The 19,205-nt window shown below is 40.6% G+C and overlaps 1 protein-coding gene across 1 annotated transcript in view; it reads left to right on the top strand.

Annotated features, from left to right (window-relative positions):
• ccdc113 (coiled-coil domain containing 113) overlaps positions 1–19,205 on the top strand; it is a 43,631-nt gene that overhangs the window by 9,436 nt on the left and 14,990 nt on the right. Inside the window, exon 4 of the mRNA XM_060928241.1 lies at positions 13,404–13,559. Within this exon, the coding sequence (XP_060784224.1) occupies positions 13,404–13,559 (156 nt within the window). The remainder of the gene's footprint in view (positions 1–13,403; positions 13,560–19,205) is intronic.

The following is a 19,205-nucleotide window of genomic DNA, read 5'->3' as shown; positions in this document are numbered from 1 at the left end:
CTGTCATATGCGCGATGCAGACATTAATGTTTCGCGTGCATGCGCTTGCTCTAGATTCTGGGAGATATTCTCCAATGTGCGGGCATCAGGGAGCCGCTATCAATATGCAGGAGACTCCCGGAACTTCCGGGAGACTTGGGATGTCTGCGTTATAAGGTGACCACAGATCGTTAACCATACCCCCCCCCAGGAATTTCTCAATGGATTTACAATCATTTTGGTCTGAAAAAGTCGGAAATCTGCCGATCGGTGGAAAATTCTCATCCCTGGTTATTTTTAATTAGCACGCCTCTCTGTCTGTCTCTGTGTGCGCGCACACGCATAAACGAGAAGAAAGAGCACTATGAATGAACGGAACGATACGCAACAGAATTTTTTTTTTTTCAAAATCGCGAGTCTGATTGTGTGGTGATAGGAATCCATTGTGTGGCGCTGTGCCACACAATGGTCTATGTATGGGAAACCCTGGCCTTACTATAGCCTTATTGCTATGTATTTTGTATAGTAGTTGCTCAGTTGGTGACATTTCCAGAGTAAATTTATGCCGAATTGGATTCTGTATAAAGTTTTTGACTTGTAGGAACCTAAGAAAATGTGTGTGTGATAAATTGTATTTCAATCTTAATTGGTCAAATGACATCATTCTGTCCCCTTCAAATACGTCTTTCAAAGTTGTAATACCAGCACTTTCCCACAGAGCAAACCCATTATCTGTCATGCCTGGGAGAAAATCTGTATTTCTTTGTATTGGAGTAATTGGAGATAAAACATCAGTTCTTTTTTTTCCCATTTCTTAAGCATGTCCCAAGCTTTTAGTGTGGATTTAACAATGAAATTACCATCTGCAACCTCTAGTTTATTCCGATTCAGGATAAATGGGAGACTCGCTAACGGTTTACCTAAATTATATGCTTCAACATCGAGCCAAACAGAGTCCGAGTCATTCCTTACCCCAGTGTTTCCCAACCTTTCTTGAGCCACGGCACATATTTTACACTTGAAAAATCCCATGGCACACCACCAAACCAAAAGGTCACAAAATGTGTGTGCATGTATGTATATATATACACACACACTACCGTTCAAAAGTTTGGGGTCACTTTGAAATGTCCTTATTTTTGAAAGAAAAGCACTGTTCTTTTCAATGAAGATCACTTTAAACTAATCAGAAATCCACTCTATACATTGCTAATGTGGTAAATGACTATTCTAGCTGCAAATGTGTGGTTTTTGGTGCAATATCTCCATAGGTGTATAGAGGCCCATTTCCAGCAACTCTCACTCCAGTGTTCTAATGGTACAATGTGTTTGCTCATTGCCTCAGAAGGCTAATGGATGATTAGAAAACCCTTGTACAATCATGTTAGCACAGCTGAAAACAGTTGAGCTCTTTAGAGAAGCTATAAAACTGACCTTCCTTTGAGCAGATTGAGTTTCTGGAGCATCACATTTGTGGGGTCGATTAAATGCTCAGAATGGCCAGAAAAATGTCTTGACTATATTTTCTATTCATTTTACAACTTATGGTGGGAAATAAAAGTGTGACTTTTCATGGAAAATACAAAATTGTCTGGGTGACCCCAAACTTTTGAATGGTAGGTGTATATATACACATATACCCCCCTCCCCCCCCCCCAGAAAATTTTGAAAAATAAGGCCTTACAAACCACTTTTCCTGCAATCTGAGCTGTAGTAGATAAAAAAAAAATCTGTTGTCTTTTTTATATATTTACATGAAAATATGTTTCAAATCAATAGGAGTATTGTTTGAATTCAAAATAAAAACATTCTACATTCAAGGGTATGGTTATAATTTATGATCAACAGAAATGACAAACTAAATTCACATTAAACTTAAGTTCTATTAATTATCAAAATGTTCATATATTAAATAAAATTTCTTAGGATGACTGACCTTTTCTCCCTATGCCCTCATTAGTTGCATATGATTTCTTCAAGAAGTCTTTTGAAATATTTAAGTTTTCAAAACTGTCAGCATTAATTCAGATTTACTGACTATCATATACATGTTCAATGTATTAAATCAAACGAATGCTAAGTTTATGGGATAATGTCTATGTACACTTTATACAGTTAAGGGCCCCATACACGTTCAAAAAAGTCGTCAAAATTTTGATATCAAAATTTTGATACAAAGTTTGATCGTGTGTAGGGTGTTTTGATGTCAAAAATTTGATGTCAAAATTTTGAACCCAAATTTTGACATATCAAATCACTTTGATATTTTTTGAAGAGTCGTCAAATTATTGATGCGTGTGTGGGGGGCTTAACTATCTTTCCAATTGCTTGCGGAGACGTTGCAGTCAGGAATTTCAAGTCTTCAAAAGAATTTCCAGATGCCAGGTACCTCAGTGTGATGGACAAGCATTCACTTGGTGGTATAGATGAACGCATCACAGTGTCTTCTTTCAATATCAATGGCTTGACAAGGTCCAATAATTCATCGAAGGATGGGGCATCCATCCTAAGGAAATTATGGAAGTCCTCTGGTTCTTTGAGACGAAGTTCTCTGAGGAGGTTGACGTGACCGTACGTTCGCCGTTTCAAAAACCAGTCTTTCGACCATTTCCGTCGATGCCGAGGCGGTTCATTGTCCAAAGCGAACACAAGTGCTACGGCCACTGCTGCGTCCATGTCAAAGTTTTTGACAATACTGAATTTTTGATAGAAAAAACATTGAATAGTGTGTGGACATTTTACATCAAAATTTTGATACAAAATTTTGACGACTTTTTTGAACGTGTATGGGGCCCTTTATTTATAGTTCACAGTCACTTCTCATTTTCATTTGATCATTTCGACTTCTTCAGCTTTTTGGCCAAAGACAAACGCTTGTCAGTCCTCTCTTTTGTAAGAACGGTTATGATTGGCTATCATGCTCTCACCATCGACGTTTTGGCCAATTACATTGTAGATCACACGTATTCTACCACGAGACTTAGCGAGACTAAAGATGGCGAAAATGTAAAAATGTAACATCGTCGTAGGAATGAATTACGCTTGAGTATCACGAAGGAACATACCCCAACCCCCCTCAATAAATGAAAAAAAAATCTCTACGGATTTGGCATAATATAAAAAGGTCGATTTTTACTCAGAAAAAGCGGAAATCCGCCGAAAAGCGGAAAACTCTCAACCCTGCTATCGCTATCACCGCTGTCACACCCGAAGCATTACTAATTCTATTGTTTGAATGGCAACAGGTAGATACACAGGTTAATTAGCTACCTGCTGCCATCTATTGGAAGAGTATTTAATTGTACTGCCGGTCACTATACGTCGCTGGCATAGACGAACAAAGACAAGTTATTTGCAGTAAATAAATAATTTTCGGAACAATTAAGTGAAATTGGATAATGTCCCACAGTACACGTGATGATCTCTCATGGCACACTAATGTGCCGCGGCACAGTGGTTGGGAAACCCTGCCTTACGCAATCTACTAGATATCGAAATTGGGAAGCCACTTGATACACAGTCTAATGTTGGGAATTGCCAATCCTCCCTGACCTGATGGCAACTGCAATTTTGCTAAGTCGTGATCTTTTGCAGTTCCATATAAATGATCTAAACCAACCATTCACCGTCTTGATAGTATTATTATTTAGTAGGACTGGAATCATTTGAAATTTGTAGAGCAGCCGTGGTAAAATATTCATCTTAATCAAAGAGATTCTTCCCAGCATCGAAAGTGGTAAAGAAGACCATCTCTCAAGGCCATCGTGGATGCGTTTAAGCAGAGGCTGAAAATTTGCTTTAAACATCCTTTGCAGCAGAGGAGTACTAAATATACCTAGATAAAGAAAACCTTCTGTTGCCCATCTGAAGGGTGACAAGCCAGGGGGAAGGGAGTGGAGCACCTGACCCAATGGCATGGCCTCCTACTTACTGAAATTTATTTTGGAACCAGAAAACTTACTAAACTCGTTAATACCAGTAAGGACTGACCTAATAGATATTTCTGGTTGAGTGATAAACAATAGCATACAAGGAAATCTTATGTTGTCTGTGATTAATCGATATACCATGAACAGTAGAGCGGGTTCTAACGGCTTCTGCCAGTGGCTCGATTGCGATCACAAACAGCAGAGGTGATAAGGGGCACCCTTGGCGCGTGCCCCTCCCCAGAGCAAAGTCGGGAGAGCATTTACCATTTGTGATGACAGCCCCTAGTGGATTAGGATAAAGCAACTTGACCCATTCAATAAAATCTTTACCTAAATCAAATTCCTTGAGAGTGAAAAACAAAAAAATCCCATTCTATACGGTCGAATGCTTTTTCTGCATCCAATGACACTACCATACGCTTAAGATTATTTTGCTGACACAGCTGAATAACGTTGAGTAACCTTCTAACATTATTACACGAGTTCCTTCCAGTAATAAACCCCGTCTGGTTATTATGAATGATAAATGGAAGGATTTTCTCTAGTCTTAAGGCGAGCATTTTAGATAAAATCTTGAAATCTAAATTTAGTAGACTGATAGGTCGGTAGGATGAACACACATCCGCTGGTTTATCCTTCTTAAGAATCAGGCTAATGTTCGCTTCTGTAAGTGTTTTGGGAAGAGCTGTCTTCTCAAAGGAGTGATTAAACATGGCAAGTAAAGGCTTCACCAACAACGGCTTAAAACGTTTATAAAAATCTGAGCTAAAGCCGTCAGGACCCGGAGCCTTTCCTGATCGTAAAACACCAACTGCTTCAGCTACTTCTTCCAGTGTTATAGGTTTATTCAATACTGTCTATTAGGCTTGGGCAGATTCAGATTGGAGAAAAAGCCCTCCATAAGTCTAGAGACCCCTGCTTGGCTGCTCACTCGTATATACACTACCGTTCAAAAGTTTGGGGTCACCCAGACAATTTTGTGTTTTCCATGAAAAGTCACACTTTTATTTACCACCATAAGTTGTAAAATGAATAGAAAATATAGTCGAGACATTTTTCTGGCCATTTTGAGCATTTAATCGACCCCACAAATGTGATGCTCCAGAAACTCAATCTGCTCAAAGGAAGGTCAGTTTTATAGCTTCTCTAAAGAGCTCAACTGTTTTCAGCTGTGCTAACATGATTGTACAAGGGTTTTCTAATCATCCATTAGCCTTCTGAGGCAATGAGCAAACACATTGTACCATTAGAACACTGGAGTGAGAGTTGCTGGAAATGGGCCTCTATGGAGCACTTGCATGTGACGTCACAGCCGATCCAGATTGTGACAGACGCCATCTTGTCGGTCAAACGCCATATTTCCGCCTTCTACTTCTACCTTTTCTTCTGGAAAACCCTACTATATACAATTCTACTACAACGGCTGCGGCTACAAGCTCTCCCTACCTGTGCACGTTTTTTATGTTTTTTGTGTGTATTTTTGCGTGTTGTTCGTCTGTACCGGACTTCAATATCCAGTACAACCGTATGGACTTACTGGACATTGGTTTCCAGCAGAAAATGACGGTTTGTAGCGATTTCCATCGCATGCACAACATTCCGGACGAGAAAAAAATTAAAGAAAAAACATTCTGGACGAGATACCGAGACCAGCGGGGTCTCCGTGGATTGTTATTGGAAGCAAAGCTAAGGAGGTGGCGCCGGGAGAGGAAGCAAAAGCCAGGCTGCAGAGCCGGCCTGTTGACTAAGCTCAGAAAACAGCCACTCAAATCTCCACTGCTAAGCCTCTACCTCTCCAACGCCAGGTAAACAAGACGGACGATTTGGAATTACAGCTGGAATTACCTTATTCTATTCTACAATCGGCTGGTCAGTGCTATACTCAATACTTAAGTGACTTACCCATCCAGTGAGGATCATTTTCTTGTTTACAAGATGCCACATCTGAGTCGCTGACAAATCCTGAATTTCTGTAAAGATAACTGTCCAGAGATTTATAAGCACGCAGTGCTTCACCACTGAACAGCGAGGGAAAGTTGATGAGGTAATTATACACGTCCGGGTATTCCACCTCCGGCAGTTCCATATCCACTGACACGGTCGTGAAAACTCCGTCCGGAAAGCCATAAGGGTCACTAATCTGTAGATCGTTTATTTTAGACATATATCTAGTTATCTGTGCATTAGAAAAATGAGCTGTGTAGTCCGTCGGTTGAAATTGATCCATTCTGTACACGAGTGCAGCAATATTCAGCTGTGCTGTTGACCGACAAGATGGCGGCTGTGTACTTTCCGGTCACGTGACTGCAAGATCTCTATACACCTATGGAGATATTGCACCAAAAACCAGACATTTGCAGCTAGAATAGTCATTTACCACATTAGCAATGTATAGAGTGGATTTCTGATTAGTTTAAAGTGACCTTCATTGAAAAGAACAGTGCTTTTCTTTCAAAAATAAGGACATTTCAAAGTGACCCCAAACTTTTGAACGGTAGTGTAACTTTCCATAAAATTCTGCAAAAACCTTATTTATGCCATTGCTATCCAGTTTCACCTGCCCGGAGACATCTTGAACTGAAGATATGTTCTGAGAGTCAGGTCTATTCTTAACCAGGCTGGCTAAATACTTGCTGGGTTTGTTACCAAATTCATATCATTTCTGCCTTGCGAATCTTGTACTCTGCTCTGCCTTCTGAGCGAGCAGTGAGTTAAGCGTTGCTCTTGTGGTCAGAGTTGCTTTAAGATTAGTATCGGTAGGGTTCTGGTTATATGCCCTCTCACACTCAGATAGCTGTAGCTTAGGGTGCATCAGTTGCCCCCTAAAAATGAAAAGTTCCTCCGATCATGATGCATTTTTGTTTTTATGTTCCTTTTGGTAAGAAAACACACTGGGTGAAATATTTTGACAAAATTCAAAAGTTTAATGGTGGCACCAGGAGCTCAAAGTTATGGAAAAAGCTGCTATTTTATGACTTTTATGACAAAATTTCAATCACTTTTCATGAAACATTATGGCACCTTATAGAGTATACCAAATATCTTAGATACACATTTTTAGTACATATTCTAAATCTATTATCAAGCACAGTTTGAGTTTTAGCTGTTCATTGAATCATTGTTCAGCTACTTTTAAACAATACAAATGTATTATGAATCACATTAATGCTTCTCAATCCCTTGCAAAGGTTCTTAACATGATCTCTGGCTCACAAGAAATCAATAAATGGAGTCCAACATTGTGATTCAAACCTTACGCGAAAACATAAAATAAGCGTTTTTTGGCAAAAAATGAACCTCGTGGTGCCACCATTAGACTTTTGAATATGGTCAAAACATTTTACAGGATGTCTTTATTGGTGAAAAGGAACACCCAAACAAAAATGCATCAGATTTTATGAAAGTGAGGGCAACTGATGCACCCTACTGTAGCTCTAGTTTCCGTTGCTCTTCTTGATGCTTTCGTTTTGTGCTTTTTTCATAAGACATAATCAAACCACGTGAATAAGCTTTACACGTCTCCCATAAAATAGAAGGAGATACATCAGGTGTGTTATTACACGAAAATAATAATTATCTGAAACTCAGTCTGAAAGAAAGATATGAAATTCGGGTCATTCAACAGATGGTTATTAAACCGCCATTTACTCGATCGTTGCTGAGCCTCTCCTTGTGAGAACTTTAAGTAAACCGGGGCATGGTCCGATCTCGTAATGTTCCCAATATCACAAGATGAAACAGAATACAACATTGTTTTAGGGACAAACAAGTAGTGTATTCTAGAGCTACAACCCCTGGCAAAAAGTATGGAATCACCAGTCTTGGATGAGCGCTCATTCAGATGTTTTATTCTGTAGAACAAACTGAGATCACAAACATGATACAATAATAAAGTCATTCCAAAGTGCAACTTCTTGGCCTTCAGAAACACTAAAATAAATGAAGAAAATACATTGTGATAGTCAGCAAATGTTACTTTCATAGACCAAGCACAGGGAAAAAAATATGGAATCACTCAATTCTGAGGAAAAAAATATGGAATCACTCAATTTTCAGGTAGAAAATAAGGACTCACCCAGTCAATTTCCTTTCCCTAAATTGACACCTGCCAGATCTGCTCGTTAGTCTGCAGTTAGAAACCGCGCAGTTATCACACCTTGGAGGGCTGCTGGACCAAGTGGATTGGCAAGAATCATGGCTCCAACAAGAGAGATGTCTCTTGAAACAAAAGAGAGGATTGTCAAACTTCTTAAAGAAGGTAACTCTTCACGCATGGTTGCCAAAGATGTGGGCTGTTCACAGTCAGCTGTATCTAAGATATGGACCAAGTACAAACAGCATGGGAAGGTTTTTAAAGCCAAGCGTACTGGTAGACCAAGGAAGACATCAAAGCGTCAAGACAAAAAACTTAAGGCCATATGTCTTGAAAACCGAAAAAGTACAACAAAACAAATGAAGCATAAATGGGAGGAAGCTGGAGTCGATGTACAAGTATGTGACCGAACCGTGAGAAATCGCCTAAAGGAAATGGGATTTTCATATAGGAAAGCTAAAAGAAAACCGTCATTGACACCTAAACAGAAAAGAACAAGACTACAATGGGCTAAGGAGAAGCAATCATGGACTGTGGATGACTGGATGAAAGTTATCTTCAGTGATGAATCACGAATCTGCATTGGACAAGGTGATGATGCTGGAACTTTTGTTTGGTGCCGTTCCAGTGAGATTTATGAAGAGGACTGCCTGAAGAAAACATCCAAATTTCCACAATCCTTGATGATATGGGGCTGCATGTCAGGCAAAGGCACTGGGGAGATGGCTGTGGTTACTTCTTCAATAAATGCACAGGTTTACATTGACATTTTGGACAGTTTTCTTATCCCTTCAATTGAAAAGATGTTTGGGGATGATGAAATAATTTTCAAAGATGACAATGCATCGTGCCATAGAGCAAAAACTGTGAAAGCATTCCTTGGTGAAAGACACATCCAGTCAGTCAATGTCATGGCCTGCAAATAGTCCAGATCTCAACCCAATAGAAAACTTGTGGTGGAAATTGAAAAAAATGGTCCACGACAAGGCTCCGGCCTGCAAAGCTGATCTGGCAACTGCAATCAAAGAGAGTTGGCACCAGATTGATGAAGAATACTGTTTGTCACTCATCAAGTCCATGCCTAAGAGACTGCAAGCCATTATAAAAGCCAGAGGTGGTGCAACTAAGTACTAGTGATGTGTTTTGAATGTTCTTTTGTTTGTCTGTTTTTCATGATTCCATATTTTTTTCCTCAGAATTGAGTGATTCCATATTTTTTTCCCTGTGCTTGGTCTATAAAAGTAACATTTACTGACGTCCACAATGCTTTTTCTTCATTTCTTTTAGTGTTTCTGAAGGCCAAGAAGGTGCACTTTGGAATTACTTTATTATTGTATCATGTTTGTGATCTGAGTTTGTTCTACAGAATAAAATGTGTGAATGAGTGCTCATCCAAGACTGGTGATTCCATACTTTTTGCCAGGGGTTGTACTTTTATGCACCCCAGAGAAGAATGTGAATTCTTTGTTGTTTGGATTTAACGCTCGCCACACATCCAAATAGCCTAGTTCTTCACATACATCAGCTGTTGCTCGCGCCCGATGAGGTGATAATTTAATCAGTGGAGTGAATATCAGAAAAAGGAGACTAGATTCATGTAGGGGTGGGAAATTTTTTTAAACTGTGTTGACTGGAACATGAACACCTCACAGTTTATCCGTTAAATTCAGCCGTTCTGTCTCACTGTAATTCCATGAATATGATTATTATGGCATGTTGTAGACATTTTCAAGTCACCGATTCTCCATCTGGTCCTCGTACAGTGTTACAGCATTTGATGTCTTATTATTTAAAAAAAAAAAAAATCCTCCCGGGGGGGGGACGTTGATATGAAATATATGCATATTTATTTTTTTAAATAAAGAATTACAAATATATAAAAATATTATTTTTATAAATTTTTTTTTATATTAAATATTAAAATATATTCTGTACTTGACCTGGTACAAATGGTGCAGCTACAGATTCAATCCTGAATACGTCAAACCCCGTCATAAGCGATAAAAGTCTTCATGTGAACAGTCCTTCAACTCATCAAATAGTCAGGCGGTATTTGTTTATATTTGGAGGCTACTTTGCAAAATGTGCCAAGTCTTGTTTTTGGTAATAATATACAAGTTGAGATATAAATTCATAAATCTGGACTTGTTGTAATGGTTGTAGGCTGCTGTTTCATAGTTAATTATGCAGGGGAACTTTGCGCATAAAAAGAGCCCTGAAACCACATATAGGAAATTGGTATAAAAGAGTATTACATCATTAATATGCAATTATTATCATCCATAATAGGTGTTATTTGTGGCACACAACCTTTTTACTCAGGTCAAAAGTGGTATGCAAAAGTTTGGGCACCCCTGGTCAAAATCGCTGTTACTGTGAACAGTTAAGCAAGCTGAAGATGAAATGATCTCCAAAAGGCACAAAGTTAAAGATGACTCATTCCCTTTATATTTTGATGCAGTTGAAGTTCAGACTTTCAGCTTTAATTCAGTGGGTTGAACAAAATGATTGCATAAAAATGTGAGGAACTAAAGCATTTTTTAAACACAATCCCTTCATTTCAGGGGCTCAAAAGTAATTGGACAAATTAAATAATTGTAAATAAAATGTTCATTTCAAGGGCGGCACGGTGGTGTAGTGGTTAGTGCTGTCGCTTCACAGCAAGAAGGTCTGGGTTCGAGCCCCGGGGCCGGCGAGGGCCTTTCTGTGTGGAGTTTGCATGTTCTCCCCGTGTCCACGTGGGTTTCCTCCGGGTGCTCCGGTTTCCCCCACAGTCCAAAGACATGCAGGTTAGGTTAACTGGTGACTCTAAATTGAGCGTAGGTGTGAATGTGAGTGTGAATGGTTGTCTGTGTCTATGTGTCAGCCCTGTGATAACCTGGCGACTTGTCCAGGGTGTACCCCGCCTTTCGCCCATAGTCAGCTGGGATAGGCTCCAGCTTGCCTGCGACCCTGTAGAACAGGATAAAGCGGCTACAGATAATGAGATGTTCATTTCTAATACTTGGTTGAAAACCCTTTGTTGGCAATGACTGCCTGAAGTCTTGAACTCATGGACATCACCAGATGCTGTGTTTCCTCCTTTTTAATGCTCTGCCAGGCCTTTACTGCACCGATTTTCAGCTGCTGTTTGTTTGTGGGCCTTTCTGTCTGAAGTTGTCTTTAACAAGTGAAATGCATGCTCAATTGGGTTGAGATCAGGTGAATGACTTGGCCATTCAAGAATATTCCACTTCTTTGCTTTAATAAACTCCTGGGTTGCTTTGGCTTTATGTTTTGGGTCATTGTCCATCTGTATTATGAAACGCCGACCAATCAGTTTGGCTGCATTTGAGCACACAGTATGTCTCTGAATACCGCAGAATTCATCCGGCTGCTTCTGTCCTGTCACATCATCAATAAACACTAGTGACCCAGTGCCACTGGCAGCCATGCATGCCCAAGCCATCACACTGCCTCCGCCATGTTTTACAGATGATGTGGTATGCTTTGGATCATGAGCTGTACCATGCCTTCGCCATACTTTTTTCTTTCCATCATTCTGGTAGAGGTTGATCTTGGTTTCATCTGTCCAAAGAATGTTCTTCCAGAACTGTGCTGGCTTTTTTAGATGCTTTTTAGCAAAGTCCAATCTAGCCTTTTTATTCTTGAGGCTTATGAGTGGCTTGCACCATGCAGTGAACCCTCTGTATTTACTTTCATGCAGTCTTCTCTTTATGGTAGATTTGGATATTGATACGCCTACTTCCTGGAGAGTGTTGTTCACTTGGTTGGCTGTTGTGAAGGGGTTTCTCTTCACCATGGAAATTATTCTGCGATCATCCACTACTGTTGTCTTCTGTGGGCGTCCAGGTCTTTTTGCATTGATGAGTTCACCAGTGCTTTCTTTCTTTCTCAGGATGTACCAAACTGTAGATTTTGCCACTCCTAATATTGTAGCAATTTCTCGGATGGTTTTTTTTTCTGTTTTCGCAGCTTAAAGGAACAGTCCACCGTACTTCCATAATGAAATATGTTCTTCTCTGAATTGAGACGAGCTGATCCGTACCTCTCCGAGCTTTGTGCGACCTCCCAGTCAGTCAGACGCGCTGTTACTCCTGTTAGCAATGTAGCTAGGCTCAGCATGGCCAATGGTATTTTTTGGGGCTGTAGTTAGATGCGACCAAACTCTTCCATGTTTACATAGGTTTATATGACCAGTGACATGAAACAAAGTTCAGTTACACAAATTGAAACGTGGCGATTTTCTATGCTATGGAAAGTCCGCACTATAATGACAGGCGTACTAACACCTTCTGCGCGCTTCGACAGCGCATTGATACCTTCACTCCTGTTTTTTTTTTCTCTCCCCCCCCCCAACTTCCGTCAATACAACCAACGTGACCACCAAGACAAGTAGCCTGCACTCCTTGGAACACAGTCTAGTCAAGGGGGCGGGGGAGAGGGGGAAAACAGGAGTGAAGGTATCAATGCGCTGTCGAAGCGCGCAGAAGGTGTTAGTACGCCTGTCATTATAGTGCGGACTTTCCATAGCATAGAAAATCGCCACATTTCAATTTGTGTAACTGAACTTTGTTTCATGTCACTGGTCATATAAACCTATGTAAACAGGAAAAACGTGGAAGAGTTTGGTCGCATCTAACTACAGCCCCAAAAAATACCATTGGCCATGCTGAGCCTAGCTACATTGCTAACAGGAGTAACAGCGCGTCTGACTGACTGGGAGGTCGCACAAAGCTCGGAGAGGTACGGATCAGCTCGTCTCAATTCAGAGAAGAACATATTTCATTACGGAAGTACGGTGGACTGTTCCTTTAAGGATGGCTTGTTTCACCTGCATGGAGAGCTCCTTTGACCGCATGTTTTCTTCACAGCAAAATCTTCCAAATGCAAGCACCACACCTCAAATCAACTCCAGGCCTTTAATCTGCTTAATTGAGAATGACATAATGAAGGAATTTCCCACACCTGCCCATGTAATAGCCTTGGAGTCAATTGTCCAATTACTTTTGGTCCCTTTAAAAACAGGGTGGCACATGTTAAGGAGCTGAAACTCCTAAACCCTTCATCCAATTTTAATGTGGATACCCTCAAATGAAAGCTGAAAGTCTGGACTTTGTGTCCATGTCCATTATATAACTATAACTTGAATATGTTTCAGTAAACAGGTAAAAAAAAAAAAACCAAAATTTGTGTCAGTGTCCAAATATATATGGACCGAACTGTAACTCTATATGGGAGGTCCTGTGTGTCTTGGCACAGTTTTATGTATTCATTTCCCTCATACACTTCAGTAATTATTTCAGGAATTATTTCATTCATTAATCATTATAGTACAAAATAGTTTATCCCCAAAACCCAGAAGTAATAACTACTGCCCGAATGGCTTCTCCTCCCCTCAGGCTGCTATAAAGGATTCTGACATACGGCTGATAGAAATTAAGAGGGAGAGGCACGACTTTGATGAGTTCGTTGCTAAAACTCATCAGAATACCCCGGTTCTGGCACAGAGGGCGCAGAAGGTCATCAGGTACATCGAGTGGAAAATAAAAGCAAAGGTAAGCTGAAGGTTGTGTTCGGCCTGGGTAGACACGTGCTGGTAATAAGTTGTACCTTTTATAGGAAAATAATCCGAAGTGGAATTATTGTTACCACCATGAATTGGATTAGTCTCATTGAAAGTGCAAATTGTTTTGTCCTGAACACTTTCCCGTGGCAGATAACATACTGACTGTTGCGTACACATACATGTTAAATATTCATCTCTTAACAAACAACTTACCTACATTAACAATTATGTGTGCTTCTTTGTTAAATATCAACACATGTTAATAAATCAGTTTATTATTAGCTTTAGATTACGTGGCATGCTAAAGGGCAGCACGGTGGTGTAGTCGCCTCACAGCAAAAAGTTTCCAGGTTCGAACCTCATGGCCGACGGGGGTCTTTCTGTGTAGGGTTTGCGAATCCCCAATGTCCAAGTCATTAAAAAAAACTGAGTCGAGTCCAAGACTGCACCATTTGACGGTGGCTGTTTGAGCGCCATTAACGTTAGTTTGTTCCTGAACATGACGTATGAACAGGTGAATGTGCTTCTCTTTGTCAGGGAGTGTGAAGTATTCTGTCAGAGATGGTTGGGAGACGGATGCAAGTCCAGAAGGTGTGTTTATTAATATAAGTGAAGACGGTAAACAATCCAGAACGGCAGGCAAAATCGTAAAACAGTGAAACAGGCAATAGGTCGAGCGAGGCACATACAGGCTATCGTAGACTCGGCAGAATCAAAGATGAGAAACAGGAAATCGGGATCAGGAAATCAAGCAAGGAAATAAGGCTCAGTAACATGTCAGCAACACAACTCAATACTTCGCAAAGTAAGCGTGTTTTCACAGTTTTTATACAGGCGCGCCGATTGCGCCTTAATCCTGTGCAAGTTGCTTACGGCACGCGTGAGAGTCCGCTTGGTGCGCGCGCTGTCCAGAGCGCACCCGAGAGTCTATCTGATGCACGCGCCAAGGCGCACAGGTGTGACAATCTTCCAAGAAATTAGTACAAAATTAATGTAGATATAAATAACTTATGCCAAATTATTATGGCATGTTACAAAAAATAAAGAAAAAATCCGAGTCCTCATCTCCAATTTACGAGTCCGAATGCAGTTAATGCACGAGTCCGAGTCAGCAGTGTTCAAGTCCAAGTCAAGTCACAAGTCCTTAAAATTAGGGCACGAGTCCTGGACTCGAGTACTACAGTGGTGCTTGAAAGTTTGTGAACCCTTTAGAATTTTCTATATTTCTGCATAAATATGACCTAAAACATCATCAGATTTTCACTCAAGTCGTAAAAGTAGATAAAGAGAACTCAGTTAAACAAATGAGACAAAAATATTATACTTGGTCATTTATTTATTGAGGAAAATGATCCAATATTACATATCTGTGAGTGGCAAAAGTATGTGAACCTCTAGGATTAGCAGTTAATTTGAAGGTGAAATTAGAGTCAGGTGTTTTCAGTCAATGGGATGACAATCAGGTGTGAGTGGGCACCCTGTTTTATTTAAAGAACAGGGATCTATCAAAGTCTGATCTTCACAACACGTTTGTGGAAGTGTATCATGGCACGAACAAAGGAGATTTCTGAGGACCTCAGAAAAAGCGTTGTTGAGGCTGGAAAAGGTTCCAAAACCATCTCTAAAGAGTTTGGACTCCACCAATCCACAGTCAGACAGATTGTGTACAAATGGAGGAAATTCAAGACCATTGTTACACTCCCCAGGAGTGGTCGACCAACAAAGATCACTCCAAGAGCAAGGCGTGTAATAGTCGGCGAGGTCACAAAGGACCCCAGGGTAACTTCTAAGCAACTGAAGGCCTCTCTCACATTGGCTAATGTTAATGTTCATGAGTCCACCATCAGGAGAACACTGAACAACAATGGTGTGCATGGCAAGGTTGCACGGAGAAAGCCACTGCTCTCCAAAAAGAACATTGCAGTTTAGCAAACGTCTGCAGTTTGCTAAAGATCACGTGGACAACCCAGAAGGCTATTGGAAAAATGTTTTGTGGACGGATGAGACCAAAATAGAACTTTTTGGTTTAAATGAGAAGCGTTATGTTTGGAGAAAGGAAAACACTGCATTCCAGCATAAGAACCTTATCCCATCTGTGAAACATGGTGGTGGCAGTATGACGGTTTGGGCCTGTTTTGCTGCATCTGGGCCAGGATGACTTACCATCATTGATGGAACAATGAATTCTGAAGTATACCAGCGAATTCTAAAGGGAAATGTCAGGACATCTGTCCATGAACTGAATCTCAAGAGAAGGTGGATCATGCAGCAAGACAACGACCCTAAGCACACAAGTCGTTCTACCAAAGAATGGTTAAAGAAGAATAAAGTTAATGTTTTGGAATGGCCAAGTCAAAGTCCTGACCTTAATCCAATCGAAATGTTGTGGAAGGACCTGAAGCGAGCAGTTCATGTGAGGAAACCCACCAACATCCCAGAATTGAAGCTGTGCTGTCCGGAGGAACGGGCTAAAATTCCTCCAAGCCGGTGTGCAGGACTGATCAACAGTTACCGGAAACGTTTAGTTGCAGTTATTGCTGCACAAGGGGGTCACACCAGATACTGAAAGCAAAGGTTCACATACTTTTGCCACTCGCAGATATGTAATATTGGATCATTTTCCTCAATAAATAAATGACCAAGTATAATATTTTTGTCTCATTTGTTTAACTGGGGTCTCTTTATCTACTTTTAGGACTTGTGAGAAAATCTGATGTTGTTTTAGGTCATATTTATGCAGAAATATAGAAAATTCTAAAGGGTTCACAAACTTTCAAGCACCACTATACAAGCCTGTCTGGCTGAAGCTAGTGGGATTGGATGTCCAACCCGGCCCACATCAAACCATGTAAGGACAACTACAGGATTAACCCGAACCCTAACTCTAGCCATAACAACTGTATGTCATATCCCCTACCGTATATATGGTCAGTGCGTGACATCTCTCTCTGCACACATCCAGTCTCACAGGCTGCAGTGAGACATATTGAACTAATATACACTCTCAGAAAATATAGTGTATTATTGTAGCTTTAGGGGCAGCACAGTGGTGTAGTGGTTAGCGCTGTCGTCTCACAGCAAGAAGGTCCGGGTTCGAGCCCCGTGGCCGGCGAGGGCCTTTCTGTGCGGAGTTTGCATGTTCTCCCAGTGTCCACGTGGGTTTCCTCCGGGTGCTCCGGTTTCCCCCACAGTCCAAAGACATGCAGGTTAGGTTAACTGGTGACTCTAAATTGACCGTAGGTGTGAATGTGAATGGTTGTCTGTGTCTATGTGTCAGCCCTGTGAGGACCTGGCGACTTGTCCAGGGTGTACCCCGCCTTTCGCCCGTAATCAGCTGGGATAGGCTCCAGCTTGCCTGCGACCCTGTAGAACAGGATAAAGCGGCTAGAGATAATGAGATGAGATTGTATCTTTAAGGGTACAATGGCTTGTCACTGGGGCAGTACCCTTTATAGACTGATTGAGAAGATATATGTACCTTTTTGGCCCTAAAACGGAACACACAGTTACCTTCAGGTCCAATACTGAGTTCTAGGCGGTACATTAGTATAGATTGTACTTTGGGGGACAGAAATGGACTCCTACTGTACCCCCAATTCTGACCGTGTATGGTGGGAATTTGCCACACCTGAATCTACAATGAGCCACCACTGGATGGAGCCAGTTCGCCGTTCTGGACATTTTATAATTGATATGGAAAAACACTTTTGAAAAACAACATTAACATTGAATCCTACCTCGGATACCTTGGATCAGCTTCAAGCTTGATCACTCAGGCCAAGCATCTCACATATCTCCGCCGCCAATTCCCAGGGTAGCAGCTATTAACGCTCGCTACCAACCCGTGCCCAACAACGAACTCCTATTCACTCCAAGGTACCCAAGGATTGATGTGAGCCACTTCTCAAGTTCTGTCTTGAACCTCATCAGGGTAGGGATTGACTTGATGTTTACTGGCACCACATTGTGGAGAACTGGTGCGACCGACGAAAAAGAGTTGAATATCATTGTGTTGACACTGCTGTACCATGAGTTGCCAAGAGGTCTGATCTATGTTGTTCATTGAACTCAATATTGATATAATTGGGTACAAGGTTGTTCTGGATCTTCCAGACTAAGACGATGGTGTATCGCTTACGGTGCCTTTGTAAGGAATCAGTAAACAATTTTAAATTCGAGACTTGACACTTAAGACTTGACTGCTTTAACATGCTCCTTGCTGGTTTAATGTATCGTTAGTTTATTGGAAGCTGCAACCAGACTTTTCTTCAGACTCTCCAAGCTATTGGCAACGATGAAATCCTATTTGTACCTCGAAACCTTAGATCCGCTCATATGTCTCAACCTGCCAACATTCAAGACACAACAAATAAAAGAATATCTGTATCGGCAAGGCAAGGCAAGTTTATTTATATAGCACATTTCATACACAATGGCAGTTCAATGTGCTTTACAGAAGTAAAAACAAAAACAGTAAACAATAGAGAAATAAAATTACATAAATAATTTTATTTTTATTCTAAAACAATTAATTAAAAGAATTAAAAGAAAATAATAAGAATTAAACAATAGTAAAAATAAAATAAAATGAAGTAGTAGTTCAAATAGGATGAGAAGAAAAAAAACAGCAGAATAGAATAAAGAATAAAATAGAATAAAGTTAAAGTAAATTTAAAACATGCAGAGAAAGTAAAGATTATAAAAAATGTGAAGACAATATTAATTATTTAACAGAAAGCATCTGAAAACAGCTTGGTCTTTAACCTAGATTTGAAGCTGCCAACAGCAGGAGCATTTTTAATGTCCTCTGGCAGTTGGTTCCATAGCTGCACTGCATAGTAGCTAAAAGCTGCTTCACCACACTTTGTTTTAACAACTGGTTTTAATAGTAAATTTTTCTGTTTTGATCTGGTAGATCTGATTGGGTTAGGCTGCTGCAACATATCAGAGAGGTAATTGGGCCCTGTACCATTTAGAGATTTATACACCAGCAGCAATACTTTAAAGTCAATTCTGCCCTATCCATCCGTCCATCCATCCATCTCATTATCTCTAGCCACTTTATCCTGTTCTACAGGGTCGCAGGCAAGCTGCAGCCTATCCCAGCTGACTATGGGTGAGAGGCGGGGTACACCCTGGACAAGTCGCCAGGTTACTGCAGTCGGCAGCCCTATATTTTGTGTAATCTGTGCGTTAATATGTTGGATTAAAAAGAACTTCCATTACTTCCAAAAGCAACCACGAGTTGGCCTAGTGTTTGGCCTGTCCACTTCTCGATCGGGAGATCAAAAGACCATCATAAAAAATAGGTACGCTATGGGTACATGTACACTACCGTTCAAAAGTTTGGGGTCACTTTGAAATGTCCTTATTTTTGAAAGAAAAGCACTGTTCTTTTCAATGAAGCTCACTTTAAACTAATCAGAAATCCACTCTATACATTGCTAATGTGGTAAATGACTATTCTAGCTGCAAATGTCTGGTTTTTGGTGCAGTAGGTGTATAGAGGCCCATTTCCAGCAACTCTCACTCCAGTGTTCTAATGGTACAATGTGTTTGCTCATTGCCTCAGAAGGCTAATGGATGATTAGAAAACCCTTGTACAATCATGTTAGCACAGCTGAAAACAGTTGAG

Source organism: Neoarius graeffei, chromosome 8 (assembly GCF_027579695.1).
Source record: "Neoarius graeffei isolate fNeoGra1 chromosome 8, fNeoGra1.pri, whole genome shotgun sequence".
Taxonomy (NCBI): domain Eukaryota; kingdom Metazoa; phylum Chordata; class Actinopteri; order Siluriformes; family Ariidae; genus Neoarius; species Neoarius graeffei.
Note: the sequence above shows the minus strand (reverse complement) of the source record. Positions and strands in the feature narration are given on the sequence as shown.